At 46.3% G+C, this 18,610-nt stretch overlaps 2 protein-coding genes and 1 long non-coding RNA gene across 3 annotated transcripts; all 3 read right to left on the minus strand.

Moving 5' to 3' along the window:
• Positions 1 to 1,393: 1,393 nt before the first annotated feature.
• On the minus strand, positions 1,394 to 9,647 carry LOC103164693. Its single transcript, XM_029068709.2, has 4 exons — positions 9,483 to 9,647; positions 6,225 to 6,335; positions 5,387 to 5,513; positions 1,394 to 2,796 (listed from the first exon to the last, which is right to left on the minus strand). The coding sequence occupies exons 2-4, from the start codon at positions 6,277 to 6,279 to the stop codon at positions 1,836 to 1,838; spliced, it is 1,143 nt and encodes a 380-aa protein (XP_028924542.1). The 5' UTR covers positions 6,280 to 6,335; positions 9,483 to 9,647; the 3' UTR covers positions 1,394 to 1,835.
• Positions 9,648 to 11,877: 2,230 nt separating this feature from the next.
• On the minus strand, positions 11,878 to 12,937 carry LOC107546786 (apolipoprotein L6-like; the record flags this gene model as incomplete). Its single annotated transcript, XM_016227963.3, has 1 exon — positions 11,878 to 12,937. A coding segment is annotated over one exon (996 nt), but the record flags the coding sequence as incomplete, so codon positions are not given.
• A 2,010-nt stretch (positions 12,938 to 14,947) lies between these two features.
• Positions 14,948 to 17,493, minus strand: LOC120638236. Its single transcript, XR_005659794.1, has 3 exons — positions 17,211 to 17,493; positions 15,558 to 15,671; positions 14,948 to 15,073 (listed from the first exon to the last, which is right to left on the minus strand). It is a non-coding gene; the product is annotated as an uncharacterized LOC120638236 (long non-coding RNA).
• Positions 17,494 to 18,610: the final 1,117 nt, after the last annotated feature.

The raw sequence follows: 18,610 nt of genomic DNA on the forward strand, positions 1-18,610 counted from the left end.
CAATTCAAGAGAAAAAAAAATGATACCATATAAAGAATAACTTTTCTTCCCCCTGGAGCTGGAAAATAACTCTGCCAAGTTAGATGGATGACAAAATAGCTGAACAGCAACTTACCCTCTGTGGCATTTGCTCAATTCTCCATGAGAGTGGGATGCTATGTAAAATCTGTTTTGATTTCCACACTGTAAAACATTATTTTGCAAAAGCTCCTCGCAAATCCCAAGGTAAAAACCTTTCTGCTTACAAAATAATTGAATCTATTTCCTTATAATAATAATGTTGATATTTGTGAAGCGCTTACTATGTGCAGAGCACTGTTCTAAGCGCTGGGGGAGATACAAGGTAATCAGGTTGTCCCTTGTGAGGCTCACAGTCTTAATCCCCATTTTGCAGATGAGGTAACTGAGGCACAGAGAAGCGAAGTGACTTGCTCATAGGCACACAGCTGCCAAGTGGCAGAGCCGGGATTCGAACCCATGACTTCTGACTCCCAAGCCCGGGCTCTTTCCACTGAGCCGCACTGCTTCTCTTATCCATTTGGAAGGGCTCCGATTCAACTAGCAAAGCTGGAAATGTGCAGATTCTTGCGTAAACGTCCCAGAGTGGACCCCTCAGTAGACTGTAAAATTCTTGAGGCACAAGGTCTGTCTCTTCCTCATCGCTCTGCACGTATCCATATTGATAAGCAACTCGTGCAGCATATATGGTTGATTGCTCTTAAATAGTGAGGAGTTCAGAAATCTCTGGAGAGGTAGCATGGCTTAGGGCAAAGAGCACAGGCCTGGGAGGCAGAGAACTCCGATGCTGGGTACTAATCCCGCATCTGCCATATGTCTGCCTTGTGCCCTTGACCAAGTCACTTCTCTTTGCCTCAGTTACCTCTTCGGTAAAGTGGGGTCTAAGACCGTGAGTGGGACATGGACTGTGCCCAGTCTGATTAGCTGGTATCTACCCTAGCACTTAGTACGGTTTCTCACGTATAGTAAGCACTTAGCTAATTCCAAAAAAAAAAAACTCTTTTGTTTTAGCCAGCCCTTTTGGCTTTTTCCTTCCCCAAGCTCAAAATGATGGGTTGACTTGAAATTCACCTTTTCTTCTTTCATATGTCCATCCCATGCTAGAGGGCGGAGCAGCCCTGATATTGTCAGAAGATAGGAGAAGAAGAACAGCCGCCTCCAGGCCGTTGGTCATCCTGAATATACACTGGTCCCAAACTGATCGGGTGTGGTTAAGCACTTCGGGGTTCATCTGAAGATGAGGAAAGTTACCACAACAGTAGTGCCAATTTTCTCCCCTTGGGAAAAAGTGATAATCACATTGGGTAAATTGTCAGAAGTCAGGGAGGGGACTTAACCACATCGTGAGCAGGGAACATGTGTACCAACCCTGTAATATTGTACTCTCCCAGTTGCTTAGTATAGTGTTCTGCACACAGTAAGTGCTCAACAGATACAACTGATGGATTGAAGGGAGCGTATTGCAAACCACTGTTGTATATTTGGAATCTAAATATCAAAGGGCTTTTTTTTCCAAGGGAGGCCAAGATGTCATTACCATTGCGGAAGTGAAAGGCCCCTCAGTACATAGTTCACTCCTTCCCTTCCCTTAGTGGCATTTGTCTCCTTCGCCCCATTCATGGGAGCCCAGTCCTCCCTAGTACTGCTGAGGATCTTGTTGGTGGGGTTGGAAGGCACAAGAGTGGATAAGTTTTCTTCCTTTCCCATCCCACCCCCTCATCAAATCCAGCAAATTAGATCCCTCTCCAATTTGAATCTTTTTGATAACAAAAATAACTTTCCCTTCTCTGCCTCAAGCTTCCCAAACAACTGCTTGCCTATATCCTTTTCCCCAGTCCTAAAATACTTAGAATTTTCAAAAACGCCCCCCTAAGCATACTACTTGCTATCTCAAAGATGATATCTGTCTTCGTTCTTCCAACCTGGTAGATCCATGGAGTCTCGCTTGCCCAATTGCCAGTGGGGATCAGTGACTTGAGGCTCTGCACCCATCTCAAGGTCTCACAGATATCACCAACATCTTCAAGGCGTTGGCTCAGCTGACTGGCCATCTCCCTCAACTCTCTTACTGTCTTTGCCCGGGCCCCTTGGCTCACATGTTGAAATTTCTGAAAAGCGGTGATGAAATTTCTCAGAATCTCAACTTTATTGAACCCTTTTTCTACCAGGACTTCTTTGGATGTAGCCTGAGCAGTTCTCCGAGAGGCCTTCTGCACTCGCCTTTTCTGCCTGGCTCCTGTTTGGGCGGCGTTTCCCATTGTGGAGTGCTGCTGGGCATTGGATATACGCCGAGGATCAGCTATGGCTTTAGAGATGGCCATCACAGACTTGATGAAACGCTCCATAGGTTGAAAAATGGAACCAATTTGAAACATCTGATTAGTCAAAGCTTGTTTCACCTCCTCTAGAATGAGCTCATGGTTAATATTGTCCTTCATGATGGCTTGCTTCTTGGCAATTGAACACCTTGCCTCATCAAAGACATCACTTATACAACTTGCGATGGCTGCTGATGCCTCTAAACCTGTTTTTATTGCCGTAAGCATCCCATTCCCTCTGGTATAGGCAGACAGACCAACAGAGATGACACTGGTTGCGGTGGCCACCCCTTTGGCTATGGTGCAGTACTTGTGGGTTTGGTCAATGCAGTCTGCAGCATCATTAAACTTCACGATCTGCTCTTTTGCTGTAATTTTCCATCTATCCAGTTCTTCTAAAATGCCAGAAATTTCCCTTTTCACATCAAAGATGGCAGTGAACAGCACATTCACCTCGTTTCTGTTGAAAATTAAAGGAGTACATTGCTGTCTCTTCCTAATGCCATTGTGTTATTCTCTACTACAGGCAGCTTAGCATCATGCTTAGCATCATGCTTAGCATGCTCAGCAGCATGCTTAGCACACATGCTCAGCATGGGAAGCAGCATGGCATAGTGGATAGAGCATGGACCTGGGAGTCAGAAGGTCGTGGGTTCCAATCCCGGATTTGCCACTTGTCTGCTGTAGGACCTTGGGTGAATCACTTCACTTCTCTGGGACTCAGTTCCCTCATCTGTAAAATGGGGATTGAGACGGTGAGCCCCATGTGTGACGGGGACTGCGTCCAACCCGATTTGCGTGTATCCACCCCAGAGCTTTGTAGAGTGCCTGGCACATACTAAATGCTTAACAAATCCCCCAGATTGGCTGTTTGTTTGGCTCCACTGAACTAGATTGCTCTACAGCCCTATATGAGCTAGATCCAACCTTTTAGTACAGTGCTCTGCACACAGTAAACACTCGAATATATTGATGATGTTCCAACCTGCTCCAACTCCTTAAGGCTTGAGGGTCAATAATTCCAGTAGGTTTGGTGGCTTGGATGTCTTCTGATGCCCTCCAACCTCTCCAGTTTGGAGTGAGTTGGCTTGACACATGGCAGATATGTCTATCTTGTGACGGATATCTTGCCGATCTACCCAGGAGGAAGTAGTCTAGCCGAGGGGTCCTTTGATAGACCACTATTTCTGACATTCAACAAATGCTGTAAATCATGATGAAGGTATTGTGAAGACTGACAGGAAACTGCAGGGGTTTAGGAATGGAAAGAGGTTTAAACAGTCCCTTTCCTTCAAATATGTGGCATAATATTGGACAAACTGGACAGTGCTGGAGTCCTTAGAGAACCCTCTCCCCTGGCCCCCAACACACACACAAACTCCCTACATACAGGTAGCAACATCCAAGCTACCGTATGTCAAGCCTCCCCACTCAAAGCCAGAGGTGTTGGAGAGCACTAGAAGGCATCCAAACCACCAGACCTACTTCTAAATGGCATTTGCTACGCACTTACTAGGTGCCAGGCAATATACTAAGTGCTGGGGTCGATACAGGTTAACCAGGTCGGACCCAGTCCAAGTCCCAAATGGGGCTCACAGTTGTAATCCCCATTTTACAGATGAGGTAATTAAGGTACAGAGAAGTGGTGACCTGCCTAAGGTCACACAGACGACAAATGGTGCAACCAGGATTAGAACGCTTGGGGATTGGGATTATTGATCCTTAGGCCCAAAGGAGTTGGAGCAGGGTGGGTCCAGCCCATGCCGGGCTCTAGAGCACCTTGGTTCAGTGGAGCTCAAATGATTGTGGTTTCAACAGATCTTTCTGTTCAAAGGAAGGTAGCAAGGGGCACTTTTCCTAACAAGAGAAAGGGTTGTCATCATCATCATCATCATCATCATTAGTGTTTAACAAATAGATGCTGTGGGCAAAACCACTGTTCTAGGTGCTAAAATTAAACATCACAGTCCCTCCCCTTTGAGTTTACAATCTAATGGGTAAGACAGGTGGCAAAGGGTGCTTGACGAGAAGGGAAACGGGAGGAAAAATATAGATATTCCTTTACCAAGAAAAGTCTACGGATACACGACCAGAACGATTGCTGATGGAGGTGGGGTATTCTGGGAGAGAGGTGCCCATGGCGTCGCTGTGAGTCGAAGACGGCTCAACGGCTTAAGACAAGACTTTCGATTCCTAGGTAATTCTCTGCTCTCCTACATCTGACTACAACTGGTGAAGAAAGCCCTAATTGAGTAAATTAACCACTGTATTTGTACTAGTGAAACGTGGATGACATGAGCAGGCGGGTAGGGATTCATCTGGGAATGTCTCCTGGGGGCTCTATAGAGGGCTGAGACATAAGGAGGGATATCGTTTGGCAGGTTTGAGGAGGGGAGGGAGTAGAGAATGAGGTATAGTTAATAATGTTGGTATTTGTTAAGCGCTTACTATGTGCCGAGCACTGTTCTAAGCACTGGGGTAGACACAGGGGAATCAGGTTGTCCCACGTGGGGCTCACAGTCTTAACCCTATTTTACAGATGAGGTAACTGAGGATAGTTGGGGGCAGGCGGGTTATGAGCCCACACCACTCGGGGCAGGGCACCCCTACCCTGCTTAGACACCTCCTATCCCAACTCCATAGCTGTCGTCTGTTGGTCTGAAGCAGGACACTGCCACGGTACACAACCCAAGGACTGCCCGGAGCTGCCCCATGGTGAGAAAAGAAATAGACCAATCTAATAATAATAATGTTGGTATTTGTTAAGCGCTTACTATGTGCAGAGCACTGTTCTAAGTGCTGGGGTAGAGACAGGGTAATCAGGTTGTCCCACGTGAGGCTCACACTTAATCCCCATTTTCCAGATCAGGTAACTGAGGCACAGAGAAGTGAAGTGACTCGCCCACAGTCACCCAGCTGCCAAGTGGCAGAACTGGAATTCGAACCCATGACCTCTGACTCCCAAGCCTGGGCTCTTTCCACCGAGCCACGCTGTGGGACCAGGCTTCTGGGATGGGTTGTTCCCTGCAGGGCAAGCTTCTTGCACTTACCTGTCCAAATTGTAGTTGGTCATCAGGCGCTCCCAAGACTGGTCTGTGGCAAGTAGACGTTGCAGCTCTTCTCTGCTCATTTGTTTCTCTAGGTGCTTCAGGATGCGACACAGCTCACTGATACTTTCTGGATGGGAAGAAGAAAATCAGGATAGACTAGATCAGAGTCATGACTGGATCAAAGTAATGTAATGTTGGTATTTGTGTTTGTTAAGCGCTACTATGTGCAGAACACTGTTCTAAGCACTGGGGTTGAAACAGGGTGATCAGGTTGTCCCACGTGAGGCTCACAGTTAATCCCCATTTTCCCGATGAGGTAGCTGAGGCACAGAAAAGTGAAGTGACTTGCCCAGAGTCACACAGCTGCCAAGTGGCAGACCTGGGATTCGAACCCATAACCTCTGACTCCCAAGCCCGGGCTCTTTCCACTGAGCCACGCTGCTTTGGGACTGGGACTGCTCTTCTTCCTCTCCCTCTCCCCCTTTCCCTTTCCATCACTAGGAGACGATGCTGAGGGTCTGCAGTTCGCCGAGGAAGCAGACCCTCAGCATCTTCTCCTAGTGCTGGAGCTGATGATGAAGGTCCAGTGGCTCCTCAGCGAGGGAATAGGGTGGAATTTGAGGAGTTCTGTTTTGATTACTGCTGCCACTATCTGTATTCTGTCTCCCCCTCTGTCTCTCACACCTCCCTGCCCTCTCTCCCTCTGACTCTCTCTGCCTGCCTTCCATGGAGACTGTGGAGGAGGAGCTAACAGACGTGAGGGAGAGGCAGACATAGTTACTAGTTCTGATGGAAGGAGGAGAAAGAAGAACTTAAGCGGCAGTAACAAGTCCGATACCCTCATTGATTTCTGGCGGTCCCTCAGCCATGTTTTCCATTAGGCGTGCACTCATCTGGCGCCTTGAAGTTCTACGGCGTGACAGGAGTGGGGAAGAGATCTTACCTCACCCTGAGAGGGAAGAAAAAAGACATTAGGATGATTGGTTGATTGCAACGACTGTGCAGTGAAATAGCGAGATATTCATCCTGGTGATAAATCAGTACGACACTTAGTGTCTTAGTGTCTTAGAGCACAGGTTGCCCTTCCCTCCCGCTTCAAGCAGAAACACCTTATCATTGGCTTTTAATCACTCACTCGATCCCCCTTTCCTATCTTATTTCTCTAATTTTCTGGGATAACCCAACCCATACATTTTGCTCCTTTAATACCAACCTACTCACTGTACCGTGATCTCCTCTCTCTTACCCCTGAACCCTTTCCCACGTCGTCCTCCCTCTGGCCTGGAACTCCCTCCCCCTTGATGAGTGACCAAGCATCGCTTTCACCATCTTCAAAACTCTAGTGTAATCATATCGTGTCCAAGAGGCCTTCCTTGAATAACCTCTCATTCCGCCCCTCCATTTTGCTCTCCCTCTTGCACCACCCATGCACGAAGCAGTTGACATTCACCCCACCCACAGTACCACAGCACTTTTGCACCTACCTGTCACTTTCCTCCCCTTCTAAACTGCAGGCTCCTTTAGGGAGGAAACGAGTCCTACCAACTCTATTATATGGTACTCTCCCAAATGCTTTGTACAGTGTTATGCGCGCAGCGTGTGCACAACAAATACCACTGATTAATTGGTTCACCCACTCCTCTGTAGTTCCTGAGAATCACCGACAAGGAACTATGGTACGCTGTTTCTCTTTTAATCGACCTTTGACCCCATTAATTGTTATAATCAAGTTTTACTGTGATGAAACAAATGAATTCTCCCCTCAACCCTGTGATGTTCTCTGAAACCCCCTCAGTTTTCAAAGATAAAGGGAGCAGAGGAGAAATGTGGATGACTGAGGTCAGTGAAAACATTCTGTTGGAGAACAAACAGACGGTACCGAAACTCAAGCACATTGCCAGGATTTACTGTTAGAGGAAAGATGCATCCATCCATGTTCCTTCAGATGTTGGGGTGCAAGCAGATGGTGGGGTCTTTCCAGAGGCAACCAGGAAGGCTTAATAATAATGATGGGATTTGTTAAGTGCTTACTATGTGCCGAGCACTGTTCTAAGCCGATAATAATAATAATTACGGTATTTGTTAAGCGCTTACTATGTGCAGGGCACTGTTCTAAGTGCTGGGTTAGATACAGGGTAATCAGGTTGTCCTGTGTGAGGCTCACGGTCTTCATCCCCATTTTACAGATGAGGTAACTGAGGCACAGAGAAGTTAAGTGCCTTGTCCATAGTCACAGAGCTGACAAGTGGCAGAGTTGGGATTCGAACCCATGACGTCTGACTCCCAAGCCCGGACTTTTTCCACTGAGCCATGATGCAAGGTAATCAGTCCCAAATGGGGCTCATGGTCTTAATCCCCATTTTACAGATGAGGGAATTGAGGTACCGAGAAATGCAGTGGCTAGCCCAAGGTCACACAGTTGAGAGGTGGCGGAGGTGGAATTAGAACCCACGTCCTCTGACTCCCAAGCCCGGGTTTTTAATGATAATAATAATTACGGTATTTGTTAAGTGCTTATTATGTGCCAGGCACTGTACTAAGCACTGAGTGAATGCAGTGTGGCTTAGTGAAAAGAGCTCGGATTGGGAGTCAGAGGTTGTGGGTTCTAATGCCGACTCCACCTGTGTGACTCTGGGCAAGTCACTTAACTTCTCTGTGCTTCAGTTATCTCATCTGTAAAATGGGGATGGAGATTGTGAGTCCACGTGGGTCAACCTGGTTACCTTGTATCTACCCCAACGCTTAAAACAGTGCTTGGCTCATAGTAAGCGTTTAACAAAGACCACCATTATCATTATTACAAGCAAATGGGTTTAGACTCAGTCCCTGTCCCACATGGGGCTCCGAGTCTCAATCCCCATTTTAGAGATGAGGTAACTGAGGCACAGAAAAGTGAAGTCACTTGCCTAAGGTCACAGAGCAGACACGACTGTGAGCCCATTGTTGGGCAGGGATTGTCTCTATCTGTTGCCAAGTTGTACTTTCCAAGCACTTAGTACAGTGCTCCGCCCACAGTAAGTGCTCAGTAAGTACGATTGAATGAATGAAGCAGCCCGGTGAGGAGGTCGTGGTCATATGGAGGAATTTCCGAGATGGCAAGGGGAGAGATTGTACAATGACTAGAGATGATGAGTTGGACATTGTGTCCCAGTTGGTGAGAGGATGAGGTGGGGTGAAGCACAAAGTCATTCAGATAGAAATTGGCAGCAGAAAGGTCACTGGAAGCTGCCCCAAAGATAGTGAAGTCTCCAAGGATCAGTGTAGAAAGAGAGAAGGATGTGAGCCATTGTCAGCTTCAACACACTTTTGGACCCGGAGCATCGCGGCCCCATTGTGGTATTGATTCAGGGTTTGAATTCAAATCCTCCTTCTTAGCCCTTCTAAAATCTCCTCCTCTACTCAGCCCTTCTTGACAAAGAATCAGTATCACAAATCTTAGCAACCCTTCGGCCTCCTTTCAGATTTTGGATTTTTGCTTTCCCTCACTATATATATATATATATATATATATATATATGCATGTATATTTGGTTGAATTCTAGTACGCTGCTCGGAAATATTTCTATGTTTTTTGTCCCCTCCCCCATTCCGCCCCCATTGAAGTGTGAGCTCCCTGTGGTTAGACAACATGCCTTGTGCTCCTTTTCCTAAGAGATAACTACAGTGCATCACCTCTGCAGTTGCTCAGTTAATGTCATTATCATTACTATTATTATGGAATTAGCTTCAAACTGAACCCATAGTCTCCCCAGAAGGATAAAATATTTTTGGTTAAATGGGGAGGAGGTAAGGAGGAAATGATGTGATTTTTTTTGTTGCTTTTTGGGGGGAGGGGAATCATTAAACAGGGTCAAAACAAAGCAAGAATTCATTAGTAGCAGTGTAGAGAGCAGTCAGAATACCCCATGGGCTGATTGTGTCAATGACACCTTTTACAAAATGCCAGATTAGATCCAGCCCACACCTCTGAGAAGCACAGACAAATAAGGAAGTGAAGAATTTGGAGTTTAAGGGAATTCCTAGAATCTGGTGTTAGAATGTGAAAGGAGGAGGAGCCTCTGTTGGCTTTTAAGGACCTCTCTCAGAGGTTACGTACCTGGCTCAATCATCTTCCCAGAAGGGCAAAATTGCAGAGGGGGCCCATTTGCAGAGATTCTTCCCATATTCTACTGCTCTTGTAATAGGCAGGATCCCAGCTCCGCCACTTATCTGCCGTGTGACCTTGGGCAAGTCACTTCATTTCTCTGCGCCTCAGTTCCCTCATCTGTAAAACGGAGATTAAGACTGCGAGCCCCACGTGGGACAACCTGATGACCTTTTCTCCACCCCAGCGCTTAGAACAATGTTTGGCACATAGTAAGCACTTAACAAATACCATAATAACGATCATTATTATTATTTACATGTGTTCAACGGGTGCCTTGTGCAGCACTCAGGGCTGGAGAAACTACGGCAGAAGGACGAGACAGGGTCCCTCCCCGTCTAGACAGTAAAATCATTATGAGCAGGGAACGTGCCTGCTAATTCTTTGGGATTGTACCCTCCCAGTGCTTAGTACAGTGCTCTGCACACTGTAAGCGCTCAATAAAGATGTTTCTAGGCTGTGAGCCCATTGTCGGGTAGGGATTGTCTCTATATGTTGCTGAATTGTATTTTCCAAGTGCTTGCTTAGAACAGTCCTCTGCACACAGTAAGCGCTCAATAGATACGATTGACTGGATGATTGAATGAATGTTGTGTACATAGTAAGTGCTCAATAAATACCACCTTTGGATTGGTTGAGAAGCTTGCATGCTGGCAAGGTAGACAGTTTCTGCAGTTCCAACTTCCACATTCCTAGCTTAGTTCCTGAGAGGTGGGGGAAAAATGGATAATAATAATAATGTTGGTATTTGTTAAGCGCTTACTATGTGCAGAGCACTGTTCTAAGCGCTGGGGGAGATACAGGGTAATCGGGTTGTCCCACGTGAGGCTCACAGTCTTCATCCCCATTTTGCAGATGAGGTAACTGAGGCACAGAGCAGTGAAGTGACTCGCCCACAGTCACACAGCTGGCAAGTGGCAGAGTCGGGATTCGACTTCTCTGTGCCCCAGTTCCCTCATCTGTAAAATGGGGATGAAGACTGTGAGCCCCACGTGGGACACTGATTCCCCTGTGTCTACCCCAGTGCTTAGAATAGTGCTGTGCACATAGTAAGCGCTTAACAAATACCAACATTATTACCAGGGCCTGTTCTAAGCCCTGGAGTAGATATGAGGTAATCCGGTTGGACACGGTCTGTGTCCTACTTGGGACTCAGTCTTAAACCCTAGCTGAGGCTCAGAGAAGTGAAGCGATTCGCCTAAAGTCACACAGCAGATGAGTGGTGGAGCCAAGACTGGAACCCAGGTCTTTCTGACTCACAAGCCCGTGCTCTACCCGCTAGGCCACTCTGATTCTTCTAGTTTCATTGAAGCTGCAGGGTTGATGCAAGCACAGTATATACTTGATCACTCGTCTGTCTCTATTTGATCAAGAAAGCTGGCCTTCCGTTTCAGAACTTTGCATTTCATTTACTTGGTAGATTGGTGAGAGTTTATTCCTCCACCATTTCCATTCTAGAAAAATTGGTTGTATTCGATCAAAGGTGAAGAAAAACCTTTTTATAATGTCAGAACTAATGATGTAAATGGACCACAATGTTCATTTAAAACAGTTATCTAGGATGTTTTCATTATATAGCACATAGTTTTCATAGAAACTGACCTTAAGAACGAACAGGTTAGTGAAATAGCTCATTTTGACCTTATCGTCACAGGATGCCCTCATGTAAGCCATTTCAGTATGGCTTTCAGAAAAGGTAAAAGTCATTTAGGAATTATTACTGAATATTATTTATTGTGACTGCATTGGCTTTTACATTTGAAAATTTACAAAAAAAAAGAGTGCAGAGAAAGAGTATAATTTTTCAGCTTGAAAACTTTATACCTTACATTTTTTTGTCACCTGTTGTTTGAGAACCTTTAATATTAGCCGAGCAGGAAAACTGACTATAATCAGCAGGTTGGCTTATGGAGTTTCTGACCAATCACCAAGGAGAAGAAAAAAGATGGAGGAAGCTCAGGAGACAGCTGTATCTTGGTGAGCTGCCAGAGATTGAGATGGTAACACCTCAGAGAATAATTGTGGAATCTCTTCCCAGGGAAAGGACTTTGCAAAGGAAAGAGGCTCTGGGCAAATGAGATTTATCTGAATTTGATGAAGAATGAATTGACCGTGTGCTCTAAAACACATTTCCAGTTGAACTACCTAGGGAAGCAGCGTGGCTCAGTGGAAAGAGCCTGGGCTTCGGAGTCAGAGGTCATGAGTTCGACTCCCGGCTCTGCCACTTGTCAGCTGTGTGACTATGGGCAAATCACTTCACTTCTCTGTGCCTCAGTTCCCTCATCTGTAAAATGGGGATTAAAACTGTGAGCCCCTCGTGGGACAACCTGATCACCTTGTATCCCCCCAGCGCTTAGCACAGTGCTTTGCCCATAATAAGCGCTTAACAAATAACACCATTATTATTATTATTATCTGCTAAATCCTCTTCCTAAAATTCTTTTAAATCTCAAAGAAATTCCCCTAAACCATGTGCATAGTAACTCAAAGAAAGTGTCTCTTGCAGCTATTATAGTCTGGTAGGTCAGTAGATTCTTCCCTCGCTCAGTGGTTGGTGGGATGACAGACTTGAGGCTTTTCACCCATTGCAGGCTCTGGGAGAGATCTCCAAGATACACAAGCTGTTGACTCAGGGAACTAGCTCTCTCCCTCAATTCACTTGCTGCCTCTGACGCTGCCCCCTGTTTCAGATGTTGAGAATCCCGAACAATGGCGACTGTGTCCATCAGAATCCCAGCACAGGCCATGAGCCCGCCCAGTGCCCTGGCTCCTTTGGTCATAGACAGGGCAGTTGCCCCAAAGGCCTTCTGCACTTGTCTGCCCCTCCTGCTAGTTGTTTGGGCAGCATTTCCCAGTGTGGAGAACCGCTTGGCATAGGCTACTAAGCGAGGACTCTTTTGAGCCCCACCGATGGCCTTCACACAATGGATGAAACTAACACCCTTTCGAACGGCCGAAGATACCTGCTCCTTTCTCTGCTTCAAAGCTTGTACCACATCCTGTAAGGGATTTCCGTTGACGTTCGTACTGCTGACGACGCTCTCTTTGGCTGCCGTGCTGCTTTTCCATTCAGTGACGTCCGTTGCGATGCTCGTGACGGCCGCTGCCGTCCCCAGGCCCGTTCCAGCTGCCGAGAGGATCAGACTCCCTCCGGCTGTGACGGGCACTAGAGCGAAGCCTAGGATGGTCAGAATTCCGCAGGCGACGCTGGTGGATTTAGCCACCAGTTGGGCAATCGTGCAGTTCTTGTGGATTTGGTCAATATAGTCTGCGGCGTTGTTTAGCTCTGTAATCCGGTCACTAACTTCCTTTTCATGCCTATCCAGTTCTTCCAACGTGTCTGAGATCTCCCCCTTCACATCGAGGATGGCGTCGAACAACACATTCACTTCATTTTTGTGGAAAGTTTAGAGAAATCATGTTGTTGCTTCAAACTAAGTGCATTCTCTGCTACAGGAGGGCAATTAATCAGTCACTGATGTTCACTGAGTGCTTACTGTCCAGAACTCTTATCTAGGCACTTGAAAGAGAACAATACAATAGTCGGTAGACATAATCCCTGCAAAATGGGTATTAATGTTGTGAGCCCTATGTGAGATATGAACTGTGTCCAACCTGATTAGCTTATACCTGTTCCAGCATTTAGTACCATTCCTGAGACATAGTAATTGCACAAAAAATGCCACCTGCCCACCCTCCCCTCCAAAAAAAAAAAATGTTGACAGAAAACTCTAGGGGATTAAGAAATTTGATCATTTTAGGAAAGAAGAATGGAAAAGGCTTTAACTAAGTCAGCTTCATCAATTTGCAGTGGAAAAAAGGGCAAACTGGACAGCCCTCCATTCTTTAGAGATACCCACACACACACAAACCCGCTATAGACAGGTGGCAGATGCCAAGCCTCAGTGTGACAAACCTCCTGGCTCAAAACTGGAGGGCGAGGGGGTGGGAGGGCAGCAGGGGGAAGGGCACCAGAAGACGTCCAAGCCAGCAAACCTATTGAGATTATTGATCTTCAGCCAAAAGAAGTTGGAGCAGACTGAATGCCACTCACGCAGGGCCTTAGAGCAACTTGGATCGATGGAGCCCAGAGACCTTGCTTTGCCCAATGCTCTAAGTTTAAGAAGAAAAGGGACATTTGTCCTAAAGGAGATATTTACCAGGTGGTTACCATGTGCAAGGCCACTGTTCTGACTGCCAAAAATAGATGTCATTGCCCTCCATTTAACAATTGAAGGTGTGACAGGTGGTGCAAGTAGCATGACCACAAAGGAAATGAGCAGCATGTCCATGAATTTTAAAAGTACGGACTTGGGAGCCAGAAGAACCTGGGTTCTAATCCTGGCTCAGCCTTTCGCCTGGTGTCTGACCATTGGACAGTCATTTAACATCTCATCTCCTCATCTGTAAAATGTGGGCATTAAATTCTACTCCCTCCTGCTTAGAATGTGAGCACCATATGGGACAGGGAGTGGGTCCAACTCGATTTTTCTTGTACTCACCCCAGCTCTTGGAACCAAGTAAATCTTACTAAATACCATTTTTAACGAAAGAGTAAAAAAATATAGGCAATCTTTCACCTCTCTTTCCTCCTCCTCACTTCTTGACCCTTTCTACCACTGACTGCTCCTTCAAAGACTCCACCTCTCCCTCCCTCACTGAGTGTGTTCTAGATGGAGCTGTCTAGGTCCCCATTTCTTCTCATTCTGATGTTATTTTCTTGGGGATCTCATCCATTTTCCAGGGTTCAGCTGCCATCTCTAAGCAGGTGACTCCCTAATCTACTGCTCACCTACTCTGTAATCCTATGTTTCCTAGTGATTCTCAGTCAGCTCCACTTGAATGTATTGCCTGTCCCTCAACCTCCACATGCCTAAAACTGAACTTCCCATTTTCCCCTCTCCTAACCTATCCCTCCAGTTCCCTATCTCTGCCGTTAGGGTGTGAGCCCATTATGGTAACCTACCATGTCTCTTGTTCCTTGTATCATCTCCCTCTTGTTTAGTGTAGCGCTTTACACACGGTGGACACTCAATAAATACGAGTGAAACTCTAGATCATAAGCTCCTTGATGGCAGGGATTGTGTCTGCCACCTCTATTAGGTTCTCCCAAGTGTTTAATACCGTGCTCTGCATACAGTTAGCATTCAATAAATACCACTGCTGCAACTGGTTTTTTTTTAAAAGACAACTGAGCCTACGTCATTCAGGGCAGGCCTCACCTCCACCATGCTTGGACTCCTCCCATCCAAACCCCAGTGCTGTTCTCTGTTGGTGTGCAGCAGGACACAACTACGGTACACAACCCGCAAAATACCTGCCCAGAGTTGGCCTACCGTTGGGGAACAAATAGACCAATCTGGTAGCAGACGTCTGGGATGGGATTTTCCCTGAAGGGCAAGTTTCTTGCACTTGCCTGTCCAAACCGTAGCTGGTCATCAAGGTCTTCCGAGACTGGTGTGTGGCAAGTAGACATTCCAGCTCCTCTCTGCTCATGCAGACCTCTAATTGCTTCAGGATGTGACACAGCTCGTAGATATTTTCTGGATGAGAAGAAGAAAATCAGGTTAGACTTGATCAGAGCCATGCCTGGATGAGAGTGGGTTTAGGTCTGCTCTTCTTCCTCTCCCTTTCCCTTGCTGCAGTGAAGACCCTCCTCCCCTGCCTCCACAAAAGGAGCTAAACCCTCAGCACTGCTAGTGATCTTTTCCTCTCCTATTGAGGAAGATGATGATGATGAGGGTCCAACAGTTCCTCAGTGAGGGAACAAGATGGAATTTTAGGAGCTCTCTGTTATTACTGCCATTACAACCACCACCTGGTCTCTGTGATCTCTCTGGCTCTCTTACCGATTCTTACCTCCCTGCCCCACCCCCCCGTTCTCCCTGATGTCTTTCCCATGGAGACAGAGGAGTAGGAGAAGCTAACTGAGATCTGGAGGGAGGAAGAGAAGAGGCAGCTACAGTTTCTCATTCTGAGGGAAGCAAGAGAAAGGAGAACTTGAAGCAGCAGTAACAGGTGCAATACCCATGTTGATTGTTGGTGGTCCTTGAGTCATGTTGGCAGTTGGGTGTGCACACTCCTTCCGATGCTGTAAAGTTCAACAGACCGACCAGAGTTGGAGAGAGATGTAACTTCAAGCTGTGAAGGAAGAAAAAAGACATCAGGATGATTGGTTGACTGTAATGGTTTTGCAGGAATTGGAGAGAAATGAGCAGAGGGTTCGTGGATCACTTTCCTAGGGGATATTTGTCTCCATCATAAATCACTACCATGCTAGAGGATACTGTACCCTAGTAGAAAGAATATGGGGCTGGGAGATAGAAGAGTTGGGTTCTAGTCTCAGCTCTGCCACTGGTCTGCTGTATAACCTTGGATACATCACTACTTATGCCTCAGCTTCCTCACCTAGCAAATGGGGAGGAAAATATCTGCTCTCCTTACGTGTTAGATAGTGAGTCCTCTATAGAATAAGGATGGTGCTGACCTGATCATCTTGTATCTATTCTAGTGCTTAACATAGTACCTGGCATTATTAAAACTTAATAATTCCATAATTATTATTACCACGCTAAGGTACAAAGGACAGCTATGTTATTTATATGCAATGATTTCTATAATGCAGAAGTCTTCTTTGAAGAATTCATGTTATGGTGGTAATTCAGCGGGTAATAAGGCATTGAGGAAGATGCTACAGAAATACCACTAAGGTGGTTTAATTCAATCAAGCAGTTCTATTCATTTCCCTCTTTCTGTGTAGCAAGCACTTTATAGGCAGGGATCACATCTACCAACACTAGTGAATTCTCCCCAGTTCTTAGTACAGTGGTCTGCCCAGATCCCTCTATTATCATGACCACGAGCAGAGTCCGTCAACCTCATGCTACCCATTGCTACTTTACTATATTAAATACTGTAAAATTGCAGAAAAAAAAATTCACAGAGGACTGTGTGTTACCTTGTCTGGGAGACAAATGTGTCATTCTGTCAACCTTTTCTTCTTACATTGACTTCCCTTGCACTGAATTGTGGATCGTGCTATATCAGAAAAGACTTGTGTTATGGGAAAAATACTCCCTAACTCTTCCACCAAGCCTTATGTGTGTGTGTGCCTCTGTCTGTGTGTCTCTCTGTATCTGTGTGTATATATATATATGAAATATATATTTTATATCGTATAAACATTATTGTCAGAGGCTACGTATGTGGCTCAGTCGACTCTCATCTTCTTAGAATGGCAAACCTTCCACACTTATGTTCTCATGTTCTATTTCTAATGGATGGGGCCCAATTGGAGAGATTCCTCCCCATCTTCCGCTGCGGCTGTAGTAGGCAGGTATGGTATTTAGATGTGTCCGTGGGATGCGATGTGTGGCACTAAGGGCTGGAAAAAGTAGAGCAGAAGGACATGACAGGGTCCCTGCCCACGAGAAACCAACATGCTAGCCGGGGAGACCAACAGATGGACAGTTTCCACTGTTCCGATATCCCCAGCCCCTTTTCCCAGCTTAGTTCCCGAGAGTGGGGGAGAAATGGATCGGATCCTCACACCACCTCTGCAGCCCGTCTAGCTGTTAGGGACTGTTAGTGCCCTTGGCTGAAGCAGCTCTTGCTCTCCCCTCCCCCGCATCCCCCTGCACCACCGCTTTTCTTCCTCCCCCCATTTTCTACCGTCCTCACCTGTTTTCGTGCTTGACTTGGAGTCTATTCAATCTCTCTTCTCCTTCCCATCTTTATCTTGGATAAAGTTCAAGTCCGGTCGACCCCCCCCCCCCCCCGACTCTGGATTGAGTTTACTACTCCCCCAAGTGCGGTTGTAAGAGCGCAGTCTTAAAATCAAAGAAAACCCAACAGCTCTTCCTCTCAGGTTGTCACCCAGCACACCAAACAGCATATGCCTCAGCTTCAGATAAAACCTCTCTTCCGCCGAGGGACAGAAGGAGGAACCTAGGAGAATCGAAAGTGAAACTGTAACTTAGCTTTAGCTCTATTATGCCTTAGCGTGATTCCACATTAGATTAGTCATGTGCCCAGGGAAGGGAAGTGATCATCAACTGTGAAAGGCACTTCCCTAGAATCAACCAGATTAGCAGGAGGTCAATGGAATGTTTTTCACCTCTAAGAGGTTTATAGCTCCATTCATGTCAGATGTGAACAGCTTTTTAATACTGTGTGTGGAACAGCAACACACAGCTAGCTCATATCTCACTCCTTTTCTTTTTGCTCATCTCCCTGCTAGATGGTAATCTCGTTGCAGGCCGGGAATGTGACCACCAACTCTGTTACATTTACTCTCCCAAGTGCTTAGTACAGTGTTCTGCACACAGTAAGCACTCAGTAAATATAAGTGACTGATTTTGCTTGCGGAAAGAGGGTTCTCCTTTGCGGATGTTACTTGGGCCATAGTTGCGGAGGCCTTGAAGGGGGTCCATGCAGGTGTGCAAAGTGCCTAAACTATGTCTGACTGGCATATGGCTGTCCCAGGTGCCCCATCCGATCCTCCTCCGTTTGGCTGCAGGGTTACATTTCATGGCATGGTTGTGAACCACATCTTCTGGCTCCTGTCGATGTAGAGAAGCAGCATGGCCTAGTGGCAAGAGAGTCAGAGCATGTGGGTTCTAATCCCGGCTCCACCACTTGTCTGCTGTGTGACCTTGGGCAAGTCACTTAACCTCCCTGTGCTTCAGTGACCTCATCTGTAAAATGGGGATTAAGACTGTGAGCCCCACATGGGACAACCTGATCACCTTGTGTCTACCCCAGGGCTAAGAACAGTGCTTAGCACTTAATAAGTGCTTAACAAATACCATAATTAATATTATAATTGTTATTATTGTTATTATATTCTGGGCCACTTTATGTGTTCCCGTTGACAGGTGCTGAAGCATTCAAACCACCTAATCACTCAATCAGTGCTATTGATTGAGATACTGAGAGATGGGAGAGAATCTCCATCTCAAGCCGAGAGATGAGAGAATGTTTCTGAAAAATCCAAAAAGAGAATCCTTCATTGTCCCACCCTTCTATCCCTGCTGAGAAAAGGGTTTGATCCCAGGGCTGCCGTGTTTCAGCAGATGGTG

Source organism: Ornithorhynchus anatinus, chromosome 1, assembly GCF_004115215.2.
Source record: "Ornithorhynchus anatinus isolate Pmale09 chromosome 1, mOrnAna1.pri.v4, whole genome shotgun sequence".
Lineage (NCBI taxonomy): Eukaryota > Metazoa > Chordata > Mammalia > Monotremata > Ornithorhynchidae > Ornithorhynchus > Ornithorhynchus anatinus.